This window comes from Liolophura sinensis, chromosome 10 (assembly GCF_032854445.1).
Source record: "Liolophura sinensis isolate JHLJ2023 chromosome 10, CUHK_Ljap_v2, whole genome shotgun sequence".
Taxonomy (NCBI): domain Eukaryota; kingdom Metazoa; phylum Mollusca; class Polyplacophora; order Chitonida; family Chitonidae; genus Liolophura; species Liolophura sinensis.
The window spans coordinates 31197400-31220964 of NC_088304.1; the positions used below are offsets into that span (position 1 = coordinate 31197400).

A 23565-nucleotide genomic window follows, 5' to 3' on the forward strand; every position below is an offset into this window, starting at 1 on the left:
GTCGGCCGACCATCAGCAGACTGTTGGCCCATGGTCTATGTGCGATATGCCGACCATGTACCTTCATATGCATATCATGATGCGATTGTACGCAGACCGTCGGCCGACCATCAGCAGACTGTTGGCCCATGGTCTATGTACGATATGCCGACCATGTACCTTCATATGCATATCATGATGCGATCCTCCAACCATTGCACGCAGACCGTCGGCCAACAATCAGCAGACTGTTGGCCCATGGTCTATGTACAATATGCCAACCATGTACCTTCAAATGCATTTCATGATGCGATCCTCCAGCCATTGTACGCAGACTGTCGGCCGACCATCAGCAGACTGTTGGCCCATGGTCTATGTACAATATGCCAACCATGTACCTTCATATGCATATCATGATGCGATCCTCCTGCCATTGTACGCAGACCGTCGGTCAACCATCAGCAGACTGTTGGCCCATGGTCTATGTACAATATGCCAACCATGTACCTTCAAATGCATTTCATGATGCGATCCTCCAGCCATTGTACGCAGACTGTCGGCCGACCATCAGCAGACTGTTGGCCCATGGTCTATGTGCAATATGCCGACCATGTACCTTCATATGCATATCATGATGCGATCCTCCAGCCATTGTACGCAGACTGTCGGCCGACCATCAGCAGACTGTTGGCCCATGGTCTATGTGCGATATGCCGACCATGTACCTTCATATGCATATCATGATGCGATCCTCCTGCCATTGTACGCAGACCGTTGGCCGACCATCAGCAGACTGTTGGCCCATGGTCTATGTGCGATATGCCGACCATGTACCTTCATATGCATATCATGATGCGATCCTCCAGCCATTGTACGCAGACCGTCGGCCGACCATCCGCAGACTGTTGGCCCATGGTCTATGTGCGATATGCCGACCATGTACCTTCATGTGCATATCATGATGCGATCCTCCAGCCATTGTACGCAGACCGTCAGTCAACCATCAGCAGACTGTTGGCCCATGGTCTATGTGCGATATGCCGACCATGTACCTTTATATGCATATCATGATGCGATCCTCCTGCCATTGTACGCAGACCGTCGGCTGACCATCAGCAGACTGTTGGCCCATGGTCTATGTGCGATATGCCGACCATGTACCTTCATATGCATATCATGATGCGATCCTCCTGCCATTGTACACAGACCGTCGGCCGACCATCAGCAGACTGTTGGCCCATGGTCTATGTGCGATATGCCGACCATGTACCTTCATATGCATATCATGATGCGATTGTACGCAGACCGTCGGCCGACCATCAGCAGACTTTTGGCCCATGGTCTATGTGCGATATGCCGACCATGTACCTTCATATGCATATCATGATGCGATCCTCCAGCCATTGCACGCAGACTGTTGGCCGACAATCAGCAGACTGTTGGCCCATGGTCTATGTACGATATGCCGACCATGTACCTTCATATGCATATCATGATGCGATCCTCCAGCCATTGTACGCAGACCGTCGGCCGACCATCAGCAGACTGTTGGCCCATGGTCTATGTGCGATATGCCGACCATGTACCTTCATATGCATATCATGACACGATCCTCCAGCCATTGTACAAGGAGCGTCGGCTGACCATCAGCTGACTGTTGGCCCATGGTCTTTGTGCGATATGCCGACCATGTACCTTCATATGCATATCATGATGCGATCCTCCGGCCATTGTACGCAGACTGTCGGCCGACCATCAGCAGACTGTTGGCCCATGGTCTATGTGCGATATGCCGACCATGTACCTTCATATGCATATCATGATGCGATTGTACGCAGACCGTCGGCCGACCATCAGCAGACTTTTGGCCCATGGTCTATGTGCGATATGCCGACCATGTACCTTCATATGCATATCATGATGCGATCCTCCAGCCATTGCATGCAGACTGTTGGCCGACAATCAGCAGACTGTTGGCCCATGGTCTATGTACGATATGCCGACCATGTACCTTCATATGCATATCATGATGCGATCCTCCAGCCATTGTACGCAGACCATCGGCCGACCATCCGCAGACTGTTGGCCCATGGTCTATGTGCGATATGCCGACCATGTACCTTCATATGCGTATCATGACACGATCCTCCAGCCATTGTACAAGGAGCGTCGGCTGACCATCAGCTGACTGTTGGCCCATGGTCTTTGTGTGATATGCCGACCATGTACCTTCATATGCATATCATGATGCGATCCTCCAGCCATTGTACGCAGACTGTCGGCCGACCATCAGCAGACTGTTGGCCCATGGTCTATGTGCGATATGCCGACCATGTACCTTCATATGCATATCATGATGCGATCCTCCAGCCATTGTACGCAGACCGTCGGCCGACCATTCGCAGACTGTTGGCCCATGGTCTATGTGCGATATGCCGACCATGTACCTTCATGTGCATATCATGATGCGATCCTCCAGCCATTGTACGCAGACCGTCAGTCAACCATCAGCAGACTGTTGGCCCATGGTCTATGTGCGATATGCCGACCATGTACCTTCATATGCGTATCATGATGCGATCCTCCTGCCATTGTACGCAGACCGTCGGCTGACCATCAGCAGACTGTTGGCCCATGGTCTATGTGCGATATGCCGACCATGTACCTTCATATGCATATCATGATGCGATCCTCCTGCCATTGTACACAGACCGTCGGCCGACCATCAGCAGACTGTTGGCCCATGGTCTATGTGCGATATGCCGACCATGTACCTTCATATGCATATCATGATGCGATTGTACGCAGACCGTCGGCCGACCATCAGCAGACTTTTGGCCCATGGTCTATGTGCGATATGCCGACCATGTACCTTCATATGCATATCATGATGCGATCCTCCAGCCATTGCACGCAGACTGTTGGCCGACAATCAGCAGACTGTTGGCCCATGGTCTATGTACGATATGCCGACCATGTACCTTCATATGCATATCATGATGCGATCCTCCAGCCATTGTACGCAGACCGTCGGCCGACCATCAGCAGACTGTTGGCCCATGGTCTATGTGCGATATGCCGACCATGTACCTTCATATGCATATCATGACACGATCCTCCAGCCATTGTACAAGGAGCGTCGGCTGACCATCAGCTGACTGTTGGCCCATGGTCTTTGTGCGATATGCCGACCATGTACCTTCATATGCATATCATGATGCGATCCTCCAGCCATTGTACGCAGACTGTCGGCCGACCATCAGCAGACTGTTGGCCCATGGTCTATGTGCGATATGCCGACCATGTACCTTCATATGCATATCATGATGCGATTGTACGCAGACCGTCGGCCGACCATCAGCAGACTTTTGGCCCATGGTCTATGTGCGATATGCCGACCATGTACCTTCATATGCATATCATGATGCGATCCTCCAGCCATTGCATGCAGACTGTTGGCCGACAATCAGCAGACTGTTGGCCCATGGTCTATGTACGATATGCCGACCATGTACCTTCATATGCATATCATGATGCGATCCTCCAGCCATTGTACGCAGACCATCGGCCGACCATCCGCAGACTGTTGGCCCATGGTCTATGTGCGATATGCCGACCATGTACCTTCATATGCGTATCATGACACGATCCTCCAGCCATTGTACAAGGAGCGTCGGCTGACCATCAGCTGACTGTTGGCCCATGGTCTTTGTGTGATATGCCGACCATGTACCTTCATATGCATATCATGATGCGATCCTCCAGCCATTGTACGCAGACTGTCGGCCGACCATCAGCAGACTGTTGGCCCACGGTTTATGTGCGATATGCCGACCATGTACCTTCATATGCATATCATGATGCGATCCTCCAGCCATTGTACGCAGACCGTCGGCCCACCATCAGCAGACTGTTGGCCCATGGTCTATGTACGATATGCCGACCATGTACCTTCATATGCTTATCTTGATGCGATCCTCCAGCCATTGTACGCAGACCGTCGGCCCACCATCAGCAGACTGTTGGCCCATGGTCTATGTGCGATATGCCGACCATGTACCTTCATATGCATATCATGATGCGATCCTCCAGCCATTGTACGCAGACCGTCGGCCGACCATCAGCAGACTGTTGGCCCATGGTCTATGTGCGATATGCCGACCATGTACCTTCATATGCGTATCATGATGCGATCCTCCAGCCATTGTACGCAGACCATCGGCCAACCATCAGCAGACTGTTGGCCCATGGTCTATGTGCGATATGCCGACCATGTACCTTCATATGCCTATCATGATGCGATCCTCCAGCCATTGTACGCAGACCGTCGGCCGACCATCAGCAGACTGTTGGCCCATGGTCTATGTGCGATATGCCGACCATGTACCTTCATATGCGTATCATGATGCGATCCTCCAGCCATTGTACGCAGACCGTCGGCCGACCATCAGCAGACTGTTGGCCCATGGTCTATGTGCGATATGCCGACCATGTACCTTCATATGCATATCATGACACAATCCTCCAGCCATTGTACAAGGAGCGTCGGCTGACCATCAGCTGACTGTTGGCCCATGGTCTTTGTACGATATGCCGACCATGTACCTTCATATGCATATCATGATGCGATCCTCCAGCCATTGTACGCAGACTGTCGGCCGACCATCAGCAGACTGTTGGCCCAAGGTCTATGTGCGATATGCCGACCATGTACCTTCATATGCATATCATGATGCGATTGTACGCAGACCGTCGGCCGACCATCAGCAGACTTTTGGCCCATGGTCTATGTGCGATATGCCGACCATGTACCTTCATATGCATATCATGATGCGATCCTCCAGCCATTGCATGCAGACTGTTGGCCGACAATCAGCAGACTGTTGGCCCATGGTCTATGTACGATATGCCGACCATGTACCTTCATATGCATATCATGATGCGATCCTCCAGCCATTGTACGCAGACCATCGGCCGACCATCCGCAGACTGTTGTCCCATGGTCTATGTGCGATATGCCGACCATGTACCTTCATATGCGTATCATGACACGATCCTCCAGCCATTGTACAAGGAGCGTCGGCTGACCATCAGCTGACTGTTGGCCCATGGTCTTTGTGTGATATGCCGACCATGTACCTTCATATGCATATCATGATGCGATCCTCCAGCCATTGTACGCAGACTGTCGGCCGACCATCAGCAGACTGTTGGCCCATGGTCTATGTGCGATATGCCGACCATGTACCTTCATATGCATATCATGATGCGATCCTCCAGCCATTGTACGCAGACCGTCGGCCGACCATCAGCAGACTGTTGGCCCATGGTCTATGTGCGATATGCCGACCATGTACCTTCATGTGCATATCATGATGCGATCCTCCAGCCATTGTACGCAGACCGTCAGTCAACCATCAGCAGACTGTTGGCCCATGGTCTATGTGCGATATGCCGACCATGTACCTTCATATGCATATCATGATGCGATCCTCCTGCCATTGTACGCAGACCGTCGGCTGACCATCAGCAGACTGTTGGCCCATGGTCTATGTGCGATATGCCGACCATGTACCTTCATATGCATATCATGATGCGATTGTACGCAGACCGTCGGCCGACCATCAGCAGACTTTTGGCCCATGGTCTATGTGCGATATGCCGACCATGTACCTTCATATGCATATCATGATGCGATCCTCCAGCCATTGCACGCAGACTGTTGGCCGACAATCAGCAGACTGTTGGCCCATGGTCTATGTACGATATGCCGACCATGTACCTTCATATGCATATCATGATGCGATCCTCCAGCCATTGTACGCAGACCGTCGGCCGACCATCAGCAGACTGTTGGCCCATGGTCTATGTGCGATATGCCGACCATGTACCTTCATATGCATATCATGACACGATCCTCCAGCCATTGTACAAGGAGCGTCGGCTGACCATCAGCTGACTGTTGGCCCATGGTCTTTGTGCGATATGCCGACCATGTACCTTCATATGCATATCATGATGCGATCCTCCAGCCATTGTACGCAGACTGTCGGCCGACCATCAGCAGACTGTTGGCCCATGGTCTATGTGCGATATGCCGACCATGTACCTTCATATGCATATCATGATGCGATTGTACGCAGACCGTCGGCCGACCATCAGCAGACTTTTGGCCCATGGTCTATGTGCGATATGCCGACCATGTACCTTCATATGCATATCATGATGCGATCCTCCAGCCATTGCATGCAGGACTGTTGGCCGACAATCAGCAGACTGTTGGCCCATGGTCTATGTACGATATGCCGACCATGTACCTTCATATGCATATCATGATGCGATCCTCCAGCCATTGTACGCAGACCATCGGCCGACCATCCGCAGACTGTTGGCCCATGGTCTATGTGCGATATGCCGACCATGTACCTTCATATGCGTATCATGACACGATCCTCCAGCCATTGTACAAGGAGCGTCGGCTGACCATCAGCTGACTGTTGGCCCATGGTCTTTGTGTGATATGCCGACCATGTACCTTCATATGCATATCATGATGCGATCCTCCAGCCATTGTACGCAGACTGTCGGCCGACCATCAGCAGACTGTTGGCCCATGGTCTATGTGCGATATGCCGACCATGTACCTTCATATGCATATCATGATGCGATCCTCCAGCCATTGTACGCAGACCGTCGGCCCACCATCAGCAGACTGTTGGCCCATGGTCTATGTACGATATGCCGACCATGTACCTTCATATGCGTATCATGATGCGATCCTCCAGCCATTGTACGCAGACCATCGGCCAACCATCAGCAGACTGTTGGCCCATGGTCTATGTGCGATATGCCGACCATGTACCTTCATATGCATATCATGATGCGATCCTCCAGCCATTGTACGCAGACCGTCGGCCGACCATCAGCAGACTGTTGGCCCATGGTCTATGTGCGATATGCCGACCATGTACCTTCATATGCGTATCATGATGCGATCCTCCAGCCATTGTACGCAGACCATCGGCCAACCATCAGCAGACTGTTGGCCCATGGTCTATGTGCGATATGCCGACCATGTACCTTCATATGCATATCATGATGCGATCCTCCAGCCATTGTACGCAGACCGTCGGCCGACCATCAGCAGACTGTTGGCCCATGGTCTATGTGCGATATGCCGACCATGTACCTTCATATGCGTATCATGATGCGATCCTCCAGCCATTGTACGCAGACCATCGGCCGACCATCAGCAGACTGTTGGCCCATGGTCTATGTACGATATGCCGACCATGTACCTTCATATGCATATCATGATGCGATCCTCCAGCCATTGTACGCAGACCGTCGGCCGACCATCAGCAGACTGTTGGCCCATGGTCTATGTGCGATATGCCGACCATGTACCTTCATATGCGTATCATGATGCGATCCTCCAGCCATTGTACGCAGACCATCGGCCGACCATCAGCAGACTGTTGGCCCATGGTCTATGTGCGATATGCCGACCATGTACCTTCATATGCGTATCATGATGCGATCCTCCAGCCATTGTACGCAGACCGTCGGCCGACCATCCGCAGACTGTTGGCCCATGGTCTATGTGCGATATGCCGACCATGTACCTTCATATGCGTATCATGACACGATCCTCCAGCCATTGTACAAGGAGCGTCGGCTGACCATCAGCTGACTGTTGGCCCATGGTCTTTGTGCGATATGCCGACCATGTACCTTCATATGCATATCATGATGCGATCCTCCAGCCATTGTACGCAGAATGTCGGCCGACCATCAGCAGACTGTTGGCCCATGGTCTATGTGCGATATGCCGACCATGTACCTTCATATGCATATCATGATGCGATCCTCCAGCCATTGTACGCAGACCGTCGGCCGACCATCAGCAGACTGTTGGCCCATGGTCTATGTACGATATGCCGACCATGTACCTTCATATGCGTATCATGATGCGATCCTCCAGCCATTGTACGCAGACCATCGGCCAACCATCAGCAGACTGTTGGCCCATGGTCTATGTGCGATATGCCGACCATGTACCTTCATATGCATATCATGATGCGATCCTCCAGCCATTGTACGCAGACCGTCGGCCGACCATCAGCAGACTGTTGGCCCATGGTCTATGTGCGATATGCCGACCATGTACCTTCATATGCGTATCATGATGCGATCCTCCAGCCATTGTACGCAGACCATCGGCCAACCATCAGCAGACTGTTGGCCCATGGTCTATGTGCGATATGCCGACCATGTACCTTCATATGCATATCATGATGCGATCCTCCAGCCATTGTACGCAGACCGTCGGCCGACCATCAGCAGACTGTTGGCCCATGGTCTATGTGCGATATGCCGACCATGTACCTTCATATGCGTATCATGATGCGATCCTCCAGCCATTGTACGCAGACCATCGGCCGACCATCAGCAGACTGTTGGCCCATGGTCTATGTACGATATGCCGACCATGTACCTTCATATGCATATCATGATGCGATCCTCCAGCCATTGTACGCAGACCGTCGGCCGACCATCAGCAGACTGTTGGCCCATGGTCTATGTGCGATATGCCGACCATGTACCTTCATATGCGTATCATGATGCGATCCTCCAGCCATTGTACGCAGACCATCGGCCGACCATCAGCAGACTGTTGGCCCATGGTCTATGTGCGATATGCCGACCATGTACCTTCATATGCGTATCATGATGCGATCCTCCAGCCATTGTACGCAGACCGTCGGCCGACCATCCGCAGACTGTTGGCCCATGGTCTATGTGCGATATGCCGACCATGTACCTTCATATGCGTATCATGACACGATCCTCCAGCCATTGTACAAGGAGCGTCGGCTGACCATCAGCTGACTGTTGGCCCATGGTCTTTGTGCGATATGCCGACCATGTACCTTCATATGCATATCATGATGCGATCCTCCAGCCATTGTACGCAGAATGTCGGCCGACCATCAGCAGACTGTTGGCCCATGGTCTATGTGCGATATGCCGACCATGTACCTTCATATGCATATCATGATGCGATCCTCCAGCCATTGTACGCAGACCGTCGGCCGACCATCAGCAGACTGTTGGCCCATGGTCTATGTGCGATATGCCGACCATGTACCTTCATATGCGTATCATGATGCGATCCTCCAGCCATTGTACGTAGACCATCGGTCAACCATCAGCAGACTGTTGGCCCATGGTCTATGTGCGATATGCCGACCATGTACCTTCATATGCATATCATGATGCGATCCTCCAGCCATTGTACGCAGACCGTCAGCCGACCATCAGCAGACTGTTGGCCCATGGTCTATGTGCGATATGCCGACCATGTACCTTCATATGCGTATCATGATGCGATCCTCCAGCCATTGTACGCAGACCATCGGCCAACCATCAGCAGACTGTTGGCCCATGGTGTATGTACGATATGCCGACCATGTACCTTCATATGCATATCATGATGCGATCCTCCAGCCATTGTACGCAGACCGTCGGCCGACCATCAGCAGACTGTTGGCCCATGGTCTATGTACGATATGCCGACCATGTACCTTCATATGCCTATCATGATGCGATCCTCCAGCCATTGTACGCAGACCGTCGGCCGACCATCAGCAGACTGTTGGCCCATGGTCTATGTACGATATGCCGACCATGTACCTTCATATGCATATCATGATGCGATCCTCCAGCCATTGTACGCAGACCATCGGCCGACCATCAGCAGACTGTTGGCCCATGGTCTATGTGCGATATGCCGACCATGTACCTTCATATGCGTATCATGATGCGATCCTCCAGCCATTGTACGCAGACCGTCGGCCGACCATCAGCAGACTGTTGGCCCATGGTCTATGTGCGATATGCCGACCATGTACCTTCATATGCGTATCATGATGCGATCCTCCAGCCATTGTACGCAGACCGTCGGCCGACCATCAGCAGACTGTTGGCCCATGGTCTATGTGCGATATGCCGACCATGTACCTTCATATGCATATCATGATGCGATCCTCCAGCCATTGTACGCAGACCGTTGGCCGACCATCAGCAGACTGTTGGCCCATGGTCTATGTGCGATATGCCGACCATGTACCTTCATATGCATGTCATGATGCGATCCTCCAGCCATTGTACGCAGACCGTTGGCCGACCATCAGCAGACTGTTGGCCCATGGTCTATGTGCGATATGCCGACCATGTACCTTCATATGCATGTCATGATGCGATCCTCCAGCCATTGTACGCAGACCATCGGCCAACCATCAGCAGACTGTTGGCCCATGGTCTATGTGCGATATGCCGACCATGTACCTTCATATGCATATCAAGATGCGATCCTCGAGCCATTGTACGCAGACCGTCGGCCGACCATCAGCAGACTGTTGGCCCATGGTCTATGTGCGATATGCCGACCATGTACCTTCATATGCGTATCATGATGCGATCCTCCAGCCATTGTACGCAGACCGTCGGCCGACCATCGGCAGACTGTTGGCCCATGGTCTATGTGTATATGCAACACATTGCTTTCCTGGTTGTATGTGACAGCTCTATGCAACCATGGCAGTGTTTCAGAATTATATAACAAAAGGCGCTTTGAAAAAACATATGTTGAAAATGTACATGTAATGGGTCATATCAGTAATGAGTCATGTCGGTAATGAGTCATATCAGTAATGAGTCATGTCGGTACATCACATAAGGCCTACAATTTATAAAATTCAAACCACGAACATGTATAAAGGTCTGCACATTAATGCTTTATTAATTTTTATAAGCACAAAAACGTGTTAATTATAAGTGTGTGCATGACAAGCACAATCATATGTAGCCTTTATATGCATGTAGGCATGAACACATGCGATGTAGGCCCTAGGCCTATATATGTATCCTAAACCTTGCAAGCTATACAATGTATTACATATTTTGAGAATATTTCTCTACCTATGAATGTATAAATTATGAAAATATCCCAAAGAAAGAAACAAAATTGGAGTTTTTTAGCACCAATAAAAGAATTTGTTAGTGCAATTCCAATCCAGGTTTTGCTGTTACTTTAGAATAGCTCAAGTAATTACCTTTCACAAAATATCAGCCTTGTCTGTGTAAATGTCAAGTTCAAAAGTGGTAATAAAGTTTCAAAATTTGTAGAGCAAGTGGCATTATAACTTAGAATCATTTTAACAATTTAAATAGTACAGGTACGAGGCTGGTATTTACAGCTTGAAACTCGATTGCCCGAATATTACAAGGCCTACAGTGCACGTCCGATGTCGTTACATCAAACTCGCAAGTGAGTGAAAGTCATAAAATGATACGCTGACTATGGCGCCACCATGTATGGACTGTCGGCAGATCATAGGTCGTCCCTACGCAGGCCTTACAAGGGTGTTAAGTGGAGGACAACAGCGTGTTTGATCAGGTTCTGGCCAGTGTCAGAGTATAGTGGGTGTTTGAAACACAGTCCATCCAACCACAATGGGCGTAGGATTGATGGTTAGGATCCGGTTGAGCTGTATTTCAAAGTGAATGATAGTCAATTAATTAAAACTCTTTTAATCAGAGAACAGTGGGATTAACAAATCAAAGATTGAGAAGAAATATGTACATGAGACAAAACGTAAGTTCTAGTTGAAAGAGTTAAACATCAATCAATTATACACAGGTTAATTGACCAACCAGGTAAATGCCAGAATTGAAAAGCAAGGAGGGAACACATTTAACTTGAAAAATGTTATTGTCAGTTGTAATTGCTTAAAATAACTTCTTTTTAACATTTCAGACAGTGGCAAATAATATCTGTCCAGTCTTGAGTTATATGTTCTTTGTTTCCTTTCTTTTCAGGAGTTGGCAAGGTTTTCATCGGGTTTCCACCATTCCTCAATTTGACATCACCAAGTCCTGAAGACTTCATTTTCTTTGTTCATGAAACAAATGGCCTCTTCCCTGTATATATTGAAGCCTTCAATGATACCAACCCATCACAGTCTGTGCCTATAACTCATGATGTGAGTGATGATTTCTGTGTTAATGGATTGCCCATTCACATTTCATATGTCTGTTTGGGTGTATTTAACTTCAAGAATTCGTGAGTCATATAACTAGTAAATAATGATAGCACCCGTTTAAGGTACAAGGTCATCAGCAGAAGATGAAAAGTTATTAATCATTTTTGAGGCATGCTGTAAATTATCAGAGTGACTTTATTAGGCCCGATGGTAATACCATGCTGTGATCATACATGTGTAGCAGACTTAGTCCCTCCTGCACAGTTCTCTCCCTTACCTGTCCTTACTAATTCTAGGACATGTTAATGGAGAGCAGATAAAACGATGGATGGAAAATGATAGCTTTCTTGTGTTTGAAAGTATTTTCAAATGATACTTCTGTTGGCGATTATAGTGATTATAGTGTTTTTGATTTTTGTCATGTCTCATCTGTTTTGCATCAATTGTGGTTTTGTAGGTTGCTGTAAATTGCGAGCCAGTGTTTATCACCGATGGATATTCATCCGCCACATTCCAATCTGTCACCTTAGGATCGTCAACAAATTATTCAAATGTTATTGCCAAGTATGTGCATAGAATTCTAATTAAGACCACTACATGAATGCAAAAATGTTCACACAAAGTATACAGTAAATTTTCTAATAAAGTTAATTTGTTTCAAAACCAGTAGGGCCAGTATGTGCATGTCTGTAACATTTTTTTGGGTTACATTTGAAGTCAATTTCAGCACTCACACAGTACATATACTGCCTTTTCAAGGTTACAGGTGCAACAGTTTTTTATTGATGTGACCTGTAAATAGGGGGAAAATTGCACTTTTTTTACACTTTGATCGCAATTTTCGACAATAGAATGCATCGCAGGAAAGAAATAAGACCCGATGTTAGATCAGGGTATCAGACTTTGTCGGGTAGCAATATTTGAACAGCAATTCTACACACGAATGCGTTGTATACATTATATACAGCATATAGGTGTAAATGTGCCATATATAGTAAATCGGCCCTTTATCAAATTTTGAAGCCCTGCACATCCTGTGCTTAATATTAAGAGAGCTTTTTGCACACACACAGAGTACATGTGTAGCCCTTTTCATCCGGCGATTTTGAGCTTTATGGCTGTAAAAGTTTTCTGTCGTGTGACTTTTAAATATGGGAGGAAATTGCGCTTTTTGTTGTAATTTGATGGCAATTTGCGAGAGAAGTACACCTTGCAGGACAAAAACAAGAAAGAATCAAATTAAAAATGTGCATAAAATGTGCTAAAAGTTGGTCTTTCCTATGCGATAAGGTTCAGGAATGAGGATAATCTGACAATGTGATCTTGTTCATTCTTCAAAAACAACACCTACTTGATCGTGTACAAAAGCATATCACAGTTTCAGCAGCCTATGTTCATGTTAAGGCATTTTGCCACATACAGCATGAGAGAGCCGTTCTGTGCGTTTCACAAACTTCTTATTTTTTCCTTCGTGACTAATTGCCTAATTACCTATACCAACAGGTAGATTTCAACAGAACAGTCATATCTGCCTGGGACTGACCTGACTTGTTTTATGTTGACTTTTTCCACAGTAACTTTGTGGTTGGTCGTGGTATAAATGTGAGATGTTATGGAGAATCTCAAGTACCACCCCCTGTGGGGAATACCAATGCCCCACAGTTTACCAAAGACACATCATGGAGTAATACAGTGTAAGTTTTTGCTTTAATCATGGCTGAGCATACTAAATATTTTATTGCCACTTTTTTTGCACATTTGCAAATAACTAGAGCAAAAAAAAAAAACATGTACTAGTTAGGTGCAGTGCAGATGGACAAGGTCGCAAGCTCAACTCCAGCTCTCGCTTATTTGCCTGCAGTTTTTATGTCAGAAAATAACTGGAGCAAAAATTTCATGAAAAAAAAAAACGAGTACATGTAGTAGCTAAGTCGGCTTGAGAGCTGTGCAGGTGCATGAGGTCACAAGTTCAAATCCAGATCTCGCCAGCTTGCCCATGGTTATACCTCTGAAAGCTAATCAGATACCTGGTGAAGGGTAATGGTTAACACTGTACTTTAGTTTCCTCTTATGAAGCTGAAGCTGCGCAGGTGAAGGAGGTCACAAGTTCAAATTCAGCTCTCTCTAGTTTGGCTGCGGTCTTACATCAGAAAGTTAATCAGATACCTAGTGAAGGGCAATGGTTTACACTTTGTACTCTAAGTTTCCTACTTATAAACATATATACCTGAAATAAATACCATAAACAGATATAGTGCCTTCTTGAAATGCTATAGATTTTCTCTTTAGTCACACAAACACAGCATTAGGAGCTTTCTAAAGTTAACACAAGGAAGAAACATAAAATGTGTATTGGACATTTGAACATACTTTATTGTTTTTGTCTGAGCATGTTTCATTCCCATGTTTTCAGGCTGTTTCAGGTGAAACCCTCACCCACAGTCAACTTCTGCCAGAGCGTATCTATTGTTCCCAATCAATATCAGCTGAATGCATCAAACTTTGAACTGGAATTTAGGTAATATTGTTATTCTTTGTTCACATTGCAATGATTGTGTGGTATCACCTATGTTTGTAGGTACCAAAATTTTTACCAAAATAACGTGGCTGTCATGGTTATATCAACTGTAATTTTTCAACAATTTGACATGTTAGCAAGCTGCCTATTCAGACATATTCTCTGAACCTCTGACACTGGCCAATCCAACCATTTTAGTTTTCTTTTGAAAATCAAAGTAAGAATGTGCATGAATTGCACTTAAAGTTGCTCTTGAATATGTGAAAAGGTTGAGGAATTAAGGTATAGGCAGTATTGGGGTGCCAGAAGCCAGAAGTGTGGTTGACATCTAGTATTGGGCATCTAGTCTACTTACCAAGGGCCTGTGATTGATATGTACTATTGACTTGCCAAGGGCCTGTGGTTGACATCTAGTAATGACTTGGCAAGGGCCTATGGTTGACGTGTAGTATTAACTTGCTAAGAGCCTGTGGTTGACGTCCAGTATTGACATGCCAAGGGCCTGTGGTTGACGTCCAGTATTGACTTGCCAAGAACCTGTGGTTGACATCCAGCATTGACTTGCCAAGAGGCTGTGGTTAACATCCAATATTGACTTGCCAAGAGCCTGTGGTTGACATCCAGTATTGACTTGCCAAGAACTTGTGGTTGACACCCAGTATTGACTTGCCAAGAGCCTGTGGTTGACATCCAGTATTGACTTGCCAAGAACCTGTGGTTGACATCCAGTATTGACTTGCCAAGAACCTGTGGTTGACATCCAATATTGACTTGCCAAGAGCCTGTGGTTAACATCCAGTATTCTCTTGCCAAGAACCTGTGGTTGACATCCAGTATTGACTTGCCAAGAACCTGTGGTTGACATCCGGCATTGACTTGCCAAGAACCTGTGGTTGACATCCAGCATTGACTTGCCAAGAACCTGTGGTTGACATCCAGTATTGACTTGCCAAGGGCCTGTGGTTGACATCCAGTATTGACTTGCCAAGAACCTGTGGTTGACATCCAGCATTGACTTGCCAAGAGCCTGTGGTTGACATCCAGTATTGACTTGCCAAGGGCCTGTGGTTAACATCCAGTATTGACTTGCCAAGGGCCTGTGGTTGACATCCAGTATACACTTGCGGTTTCGCGGTTGACATCACTGACAGCACTGGTTTCCTCCACCTGTAGAACGGACAGCCATCAAACATGTCAAATATAAAATATTGCGAGTATAGCATCAACAAGCAAATGAATAGAATATACCGTAGAATGCAGGAGTCACATTCGTTTTCATGTATTGATTTTGGTGTTAGGAATGAGGACAAAATGAATTTAAATTTTATTCTTTGATGATCATTAATTATTGGTTGTTATAGTGACCCGGTGGAAGGTGGCATAAATAACTTGAATGTGAGATGCTCTGTCATGTCTGTGCAGAGTCTACCAGGAGCTCCAGGTATGTTTGTCATACTTACCGTCAGGCTTGATACTGGCTTTGTTTGACATATTATCCTGCATCACACAAAATACTCTGTTTTTCATTAGACAGCAATGGTCACATGGGGTACAGATAAATTCCAGAATTCTAGAATTCTAGTCTGACGCAGACAGCGTCAAATGTGTCTGCTGAGTAGGTTATCTCCCTTTCTTGGGTTGTGAATAGAATGGTCACGTCGCTGAAGCTATTCACCTATGCATCGGTCTTCTGCACTGAATTGATGGGTCTTTGCAGGATAAATTTGTTACACGGTTACTCAGTGATAGGATACGGAAATATATGGTGTCAGTAACCTTCGTATATTTCAGTATATACAGTAATATGTGTCTTATAGATTGTTGGTAATTGCAAGTACTTCATAACATATGGTCCATGAAAAAGAAGACTGTTTGGTTGGGTACACTTATAATTCGCTTTCAGTCTGTAATATTGTTTGGTTTGGTACACTTATAATTCGCTTTCAGTCAATAATATTGTTTGGTTTGGTACACTTTTAATTCGCTTTCAATCTGTAATATTGTTTGGTTTGGTACACTTATAATTCGCTTTCAGTCTGTAATATTGTTTGGTTTGGTACACTTATAATTCTCTTTCAATCTGAAATATCGTTTGATTTGGTACACTTATAATTCACTTTCAATCTGTAATATTGTTTAACAGGTGCGATCCAGGAGTGAACATAGCATTGTGTGACTGTCTGTGTTGGCTCATTTGCGTGTTAACTCATTGGGTGGACCTTTTAGATCAGTGACAGATTTCCCCTTCTTATTCTCTTAATTGACCTTTTTTTGAAAATATAGATTTAGGGTATTGATTAAAGTGTCAGATACTCCGGTTACTATTTTTGTGTTTAGGTGATTCAACTCAAAAATTTTTAATTTCTTTCAGCAATATGTCTCTTTAAATAATCGCCTGTTTTATCTTTTTTTTTCTTTTCAAAACCCCAGATTTGGCTATATCCATCAACACAACTGGTGCATATCCAAAGTATCAGCTGCCTAGAAATGTGAGTATGTGGACATGTGTGGTAATATTACGCTGTACACTATTTTATAAAGACGTAGTACTGAGGGTTATCCTAGAAGAAAACTCACTGGTTTGTCTTCAGCTTTTCAGGAATATAGAGTTTTGTCAGACTAGGTCATACTTACCATGCTTGAAGTATTTTTTTTGTTAAAACTGAGTCCTGAATATAAAATAGACTTTTATAGTTCTTCGGTAATTAACTCGATAATACATGTGTCAGAAACACCCTCTGATTAGTCAGGATGGGAAAAGGATGGGATTTAAAACTGGTTTAACTTTTGAATAACCAATAAGCCTGCTCTGAATGACCCTAAATGACCTAAAATTTAGGTTTTAGGTTATTTAGGGTACCTCCCTTGTTACATGACAGTAATTAAGACGGAATGCAAGTTTAGTTTTTGAGGCATAAAACAACAAGAAATGGAACATGGCTTATTAAAGCATACAGTGTATGAGGTACATCACAACAGCGAAAAAACCTGACATCAGCCTTCAAGAGTTGCAGAAATGTTAAAAGATCCTGAAAAAAAAATAGATGTTTTTTTAGCTTAGGTAGAATATATATATTTGAGTTTGCCCAAGCTGTCTATTGTATTTAATTAGGGCCCGATTGTTTTTTGATTACCCCCAAATGGATTTTTGAAAATGCAAAAACTTTTTTCAGGGGCTTTTTAAACAAGTTTACAGCATTAAAATCTGTCTTAAAGCTAGGTCTTCCACTTTAACTCCGAAAACTTACCGTTAGCTTACCCCTTAACTTAACCACAGCTTACTCCTAAAAACAATGGGAGAGTGATCTCAAGGGAGGTATTTCAGCCAGCCCTATTCTGTAACACTTGCTCTGCTGATAAACCCTTGCATCTTTTACTGTTGTTGTAATGCGAGGGCTTCAATGGCTCAGTCAACTAAAGCTCCAGTCTTGATGCTGATACACTTTGACCATTTTGTCCTTTCACAGGAATCGTTTGTCTTGCTAATAGTACCATACACCATCCAGACTAAAGGTTCGGCAGTCAGAGTTCAGTGTTCGGCTGAGTCCATCACTGGGAACCAATACCAGTTCTCCACATCTGAAGGTAAAGTACATATAACGCCTGGCTGAGAACTACAGTGTTTGGTTATCAGTTTTAACCAATCAGATGAGACTTATTTGTCTATAAGCTCATTCATAGTGTCAAGAGTGTTTCAGTATATTTATTTATTATTAGCTCACCTGTACAAAGTAAGGGGAGGTATTATGAAAGGGGGATCAGATGCTGTCGGGGGCAGTGTAGGTGTTAAAGCTTTTGGCCAATCATAGGGTTGCATTGGCCACCCATGGTTAAGTACAAAGGTACGTGTAATTGCCGGTAGCGATTTGCATATCAAAGACCAAGGAAGTTTGTACCTCATAGCACAATATTTAATCAGCCGTTCACAGGGCTGAAGCTGCCACCCATTGTACATGGAGGAAGTTACATGTAACATGTTACATAGTACATGGCCAAATGAAGTTCGTGATTTGCATATCAAAGACCAAGGAAGTTTTGTACCTCATAGCACAATATTTAATCAGCCGTTCACAGGGCTGAAGCTGCCACCCATAGTACATGGATGAAGTTACATGTAACATGTTACATAGTACATGGCCAAATGAAGTTTGTGATTTGCATATCAAAGACCTCCATGATAAATTTGTCCACAAACTCCCCACATACTCCATAACACATGAAGTCTCTACTCAGCGATCCTTATGCAAATGATAAAGTCATAATTTTGGCCTGTCTTGTTGATTTAATGGCAAGATCTTAATACTATCTACATATCTATGTGTCTATCTATGAGAATAATACCTATGCATGACAGTGTCAAACATTCTACGTTATTTTGGTTTTGAGGTCAGTATTTGAATATATCAGGACATGAACATTGTATAATTTTACAAACTGCTCAATCAGGTGAGCTAGCAGTATTCTCTGAATGCCTACTTCTACTTGCCTTGGGTGCTTAATATTGCTAGACTATTGGGCATTTAAAGTAAAAAGACAATACTAAACCAAATTTATATATCTGTCTGTCTATACAGTACCTCATATAAAAGTTTTAAAATCATACCTTCGTGTTTTAGTGATGTTGCATAACCGAGATATCACGGTTTAAAGTAAGCTAAATCACGCACATTGAGAAAATGAAAGTGCTTCCATGTTATCAATTTTAACCAATCAGGTGAGATATATTTTTGTAAGCCAAGAATACACCATTTTCCACCGGGTCACATGGACACTGTTTTGCGTATCATTTAAGCATGGGGTAAACATGACATGACATGACATATTATTTACAGTTTCTGTCACATGGCATATCCCATGGTCCCGTTAGAATTCCAAATTCAAAGTTGATATATGAATTCAACTTCAGAGCACATCAGAAAAAATGTCTGAGGCCACTTAGATCTGTTTCCAATTCTCTTATATTACTTATTGTCTTTTCTTTTAAACTTTCAAGAAAGCTTAGAAATGTCGATTCAAGTGTTCAGATCAATCGGTAGTTGTTACATTACTTTGAAGTTACTTTGAAGTAATGTAACAACTATCGATTCTTTTTTCAAAAATTGTGTCGCGTCACGTCAAACAAATCATCACAAAAACATTACATCCCAATTACCAGTGACTCTCCTGTAGATTGTACTCTGTGTAGGTTAGTATATGAGCCTATGCTGGGTGTGTAAGATTACGAACAGTAACTGGGTCGGGCAATCATTATTCTTGACCCAGTGCAGTAAAAGTCCAGTATTCTTGGAGCAAATTCTAACCTTGGTGCATTGCTGTATAATGTAAGTTACCTATGTCAGATGTGTCAATTTATTCCATTATTAAGCATTGCCCCAAGGTCAGGATTTTCTGACCAACCATTATATCATATTTAGATAATTGAACAAAGTGCAACACAGCTGTTTATCAACAAATTTTTTTAAACTGGTCATAATTCTACAAAGGCTGTTTATAACATGACGTTAGAATTTATACTCTTACCTTGTATACATACAAGTGATGCCTGATGGCTGACTGTCCCTTCCAGAGACTAGTGCATTATGCAGTTTGGCATCTTACCAAACTTTCCCAATACCTGTCCATTCTTGAAAAAGAAGTGCTCAGTTAGATAAAGGATTGTTGTCACAACAGATGTTTAAATTTGTCTAAAAGGAGGTTGCATGGCCCTCCTGGATAGCTTAGTGGATATTGGAATGTTTTAGAGCCTTGTTGGGCGTTCAAATCCCGTTCTACCGTACACCAAACAAAGGCGCACTCAGGCGATACAAGTTGTCACCCTTCACCACTCAAACAACTAAATCCCAAGTGTGTGGATTCTTACAAAATAATCACCTGCTCAGACAGTAGCCTGACATCACAGCAAAAGGTAAAGCTTGAATAGTAACATTATGCAAACATTGCGAAAAGGTTGAAGAATTACAGCTCCATGTGTTTTTTGTTCTTACATGTACATGTAGCTGTTGAAAGTTCCTAGTGAGGAAACAGTAATTGTAAATGGGACCAGGACTCCAGTTTACACCAGGCACTCCAGTTTATACCAGGCACCCCAGTTTACACCAGGCACTCCAGTTTACACCAGGCACTCCAGTTACACCAGACACTCCAGTTTATACCAGGCACTCTAGTTACACCAGACACTTCAGTTTACACCAGGCACTCCAGTTACACCAGGCACTCCAGTTACACCAGGCACTCCAGTTTACACCAGGCACTCCAGTTACACCAGGCACTCCAGTTACACCAGGCACTCCAGTGACACCAGGCACTCCAGTTACACCACTCATAAAACTTACTGCTGCTCTACAAAAGAAAAATCCTTAAGAACGGTGTTAAAACAAAATCAGATAAGATAATTATGACAGTACATTTATCATGTTGCTGTTGCACCTAATCTTTTTTTTTTTTTGTAAATTGTACTATTGGTAAACTGATACAAAAATAATGTGATAAACAGCATTAACACTTTTGAAACTGTTTTGAATGTTTTTGTGTTGTCTTAAATGTTTTTGTGTTACATATTTAGGTTCATCAAGCCAATTTGAAATGGAGACAGGAAGTGTACATCTTTACCCAGAATTCCCTGAGTTCATCCAGTCCACATCTCCAACTATAAAAGTGAGTCTTCTCTTTCTTGTGCAAAGATTTTAGGCATTTATTATTGAAGATAATTAAACTCTTATTCCACTTTGTGTCAGTTATAGGCCTGTTGTTTACTACGTTACCAGTAACACGACATGGGCGTATGCAAGGATACCGTTTAATGGGGCACAAATAACTCACTTTTGTATTTCAGACGGCTGCCATTTTTTTAACAGAAATGTCGTGAGATCTCTCTGTATATGGGAGATAGGAGCAAATTCTCACTCTACAGCCTGTGCTTTAACCTAGCAGCTTACTACATTAAATATCTGTTTCATTGAAATTCTGCATTGGAAATTGTGCCCCCATTCACAGTGACTGATAGTGAAAACAGTGGAGAAACCGAAAATGTCAAGGAGAAAGTGTCACTTTGAAATGTTGCCATTTTATAGGCTGTGAAAAGCAGCTGCAACCTCAAACTTCAAAGTCCACGACTGGGTGCTAATTTGACCACGGCTACCCTGTTGTTGCGAGTGTAGTGGCACTCATCCTGAAATACGAATATGGTTTATTACAGCATAGCCTAAAAAGCCCAGATTATTGCCTGACAAAATTAACTTCAGTATTTGAGAAAATTCCCAATATTCTTGTCAACTGACTGGACAAAGATTTACAAAGTAAGTTTTACACTACAATTTAGTTTATAAGGCATTAATTTCAAACGTCTTAATATCTGAAAATAATTTAGCCCAAATTAGTTTACACAAATGGTTTCCAAATAAGTAAGTTGTGTTTGGCCCTACGATTATATAAATCAAGTTTTTCACTTTATGGCCTCAGTTCAGTACTGGAAGCAGCAGGCTGCACTGATGTGAAAAGACCAAAATACATGTAATGTTGAGAACAACCTTAAACTGATACAGAATCCATTCTGATTGGCTGATGAGAGAGATAGGCAAGTCCAGGCTTTACCTTTGCCTAAGCTGTATTTTAGGTATGGTACATTTATTCAAGCGCGACCAAGACTACAAGATTTAACCCTGGAAATCCTATCTCCACTGTCAGCCAATCAGCATTGATTCTGTATACTTTTTAAGAAAATGGAGAGTCTTTTGTACATGTACCTTAGTATGTCTCCGTAATACTTTATACTCAAAAGCCTATTAAAAATTGGAAAATAGTGTACACTGTGCACATCTTTACATGAGGAATTATTTACATATTGTGTAAATGTTTGTATAATGTTGATTTATTTGATTGGTGTTTTACGCAGTACTCAAGAATATTTCACTTATACGAAGACGGCCATCATAATGGTGTGAGGAAACCGGGCAGAACCCCGGGGAAACTCACAAGTTTCAGCAGGTTGCTGACAGATCTTCCCAGGTACAGCCGTAGAGGAAACCAGCATGAGCGTGTCCTCTGGATGTGACCGGAAGCAAGAACCAAGAAGGAATTCATCATTTTATTATTAAACACAGTATAATGTTTTATGGACACAGGTACCTTGTTTGTTATTATCTCTTGGAGACAGTAACAAGTAGTTTGTGATAGCTGCAACACCCTACAAAAAGGCTTGAACGTGGGCCCCTGGCCATGTGAATTATCTATCTTGCTTGTCGCAGTTAATATTTGTAGCATCTCTTCTGTCCTTCCACTTCAGACAGTTATCTCCCTTGACAGCCCTGTTTCCAGCAACGACCAGATGGTTACTTTCCTCTGTCAGGCCAGTGTTGAGAACAACACACAAGATGCCGTGTCAAAAGCTGAAACCCCTGACTGCAGCTTCACAACAGACACAGCCATAACAACAACAACAGCAGCACCAACAGTCAATGGTAAGATTAATCAATCAATTAAAATCATCATCACCAATGTGGTTGCTGTGAGTTCAAATTCAGCCCATGCTGGCTTCCTCTTCAGCCATATTTGGGAAGGTCTGCCAGCAACTGTGCCTGGTTTCCTCCCACCATAATCAGATATTCTTGATTACAGCATAAAATACCAATTAAATTACTCATGTGAGAATAAAATGGTGTTTAAATACTGTATTTCTAAAACTCTCAGTATTTCCTAAAAGTTTGTGCCCGGTGAAAATGCACTTTCAGAAGCAGATAAAGGCCTTAAAATTATATTTTTTATACCAGAACATAAAGTTTTCAAGAAATTAATCAAAATTTCGGTGAAAAATCCCAAGTATATGGTTAGACAGTTACCCGTCCAAATGGACCGGTGAAAAATCCCAAGTATAGTGTCAGCCAGTTACCTGTCCAAGTGGACCAGTGAAAAATCCCAAGTATAGTGTCAGCCAGTTACCTGTCCAAATGGACTGGTGAAAAATCCCAAGTATAGTGTCAGCCAGTTACCTGTCCAAGTGGACCAGTGAAAAATCCCAAGTATAGT

General features: G+C 44.3%; 1 protein-coding gene across 1 annotated transcript in view; it reads left to right on the forward strand.

The window, feature by feature from the left end:
* The window catches only part of LOC135476300 (uncharacterized), a 48459-nt gene that overhangs the window by 3335 nt on the left and 21559 nt on the right, over positions 1 to 23565 (forward strand). The window contains exons 2-10 of the mRNA XM_064756288.1: positions 11863 to 12026; positions 12484 to 12590; positions 13601 to 13720; positions 14440 to 14544; positions 15906 to 15985; positions 16975 to 17033; positions 18012 to 18129; positions 21107 to 21198; positions 22826 to 23000. Coding sequence (XP_064612358.1) covers positions 11863 to 12026; positions 12484 to 12590; positions 13601 to 13720; positions 14440 to 14544; positions 15906 to 15985; positions 16975 to 17033; positions 18012 to 18129; positions 21107 to 21198; positions 22826 to 23000 — 1020 coding nt within the window. The remainder of the gene's footprint in view (positions 1 to 11862; positions 12027 to 12483; positions 12591 to 13600; positions 13721 to 14439; positions 14545 to 15905; positions 15986 to 16974; positions 17034 to 18011; positions 18130 to 21106; positions 21199 to 22825; positions 23001 to 23565) is intronic.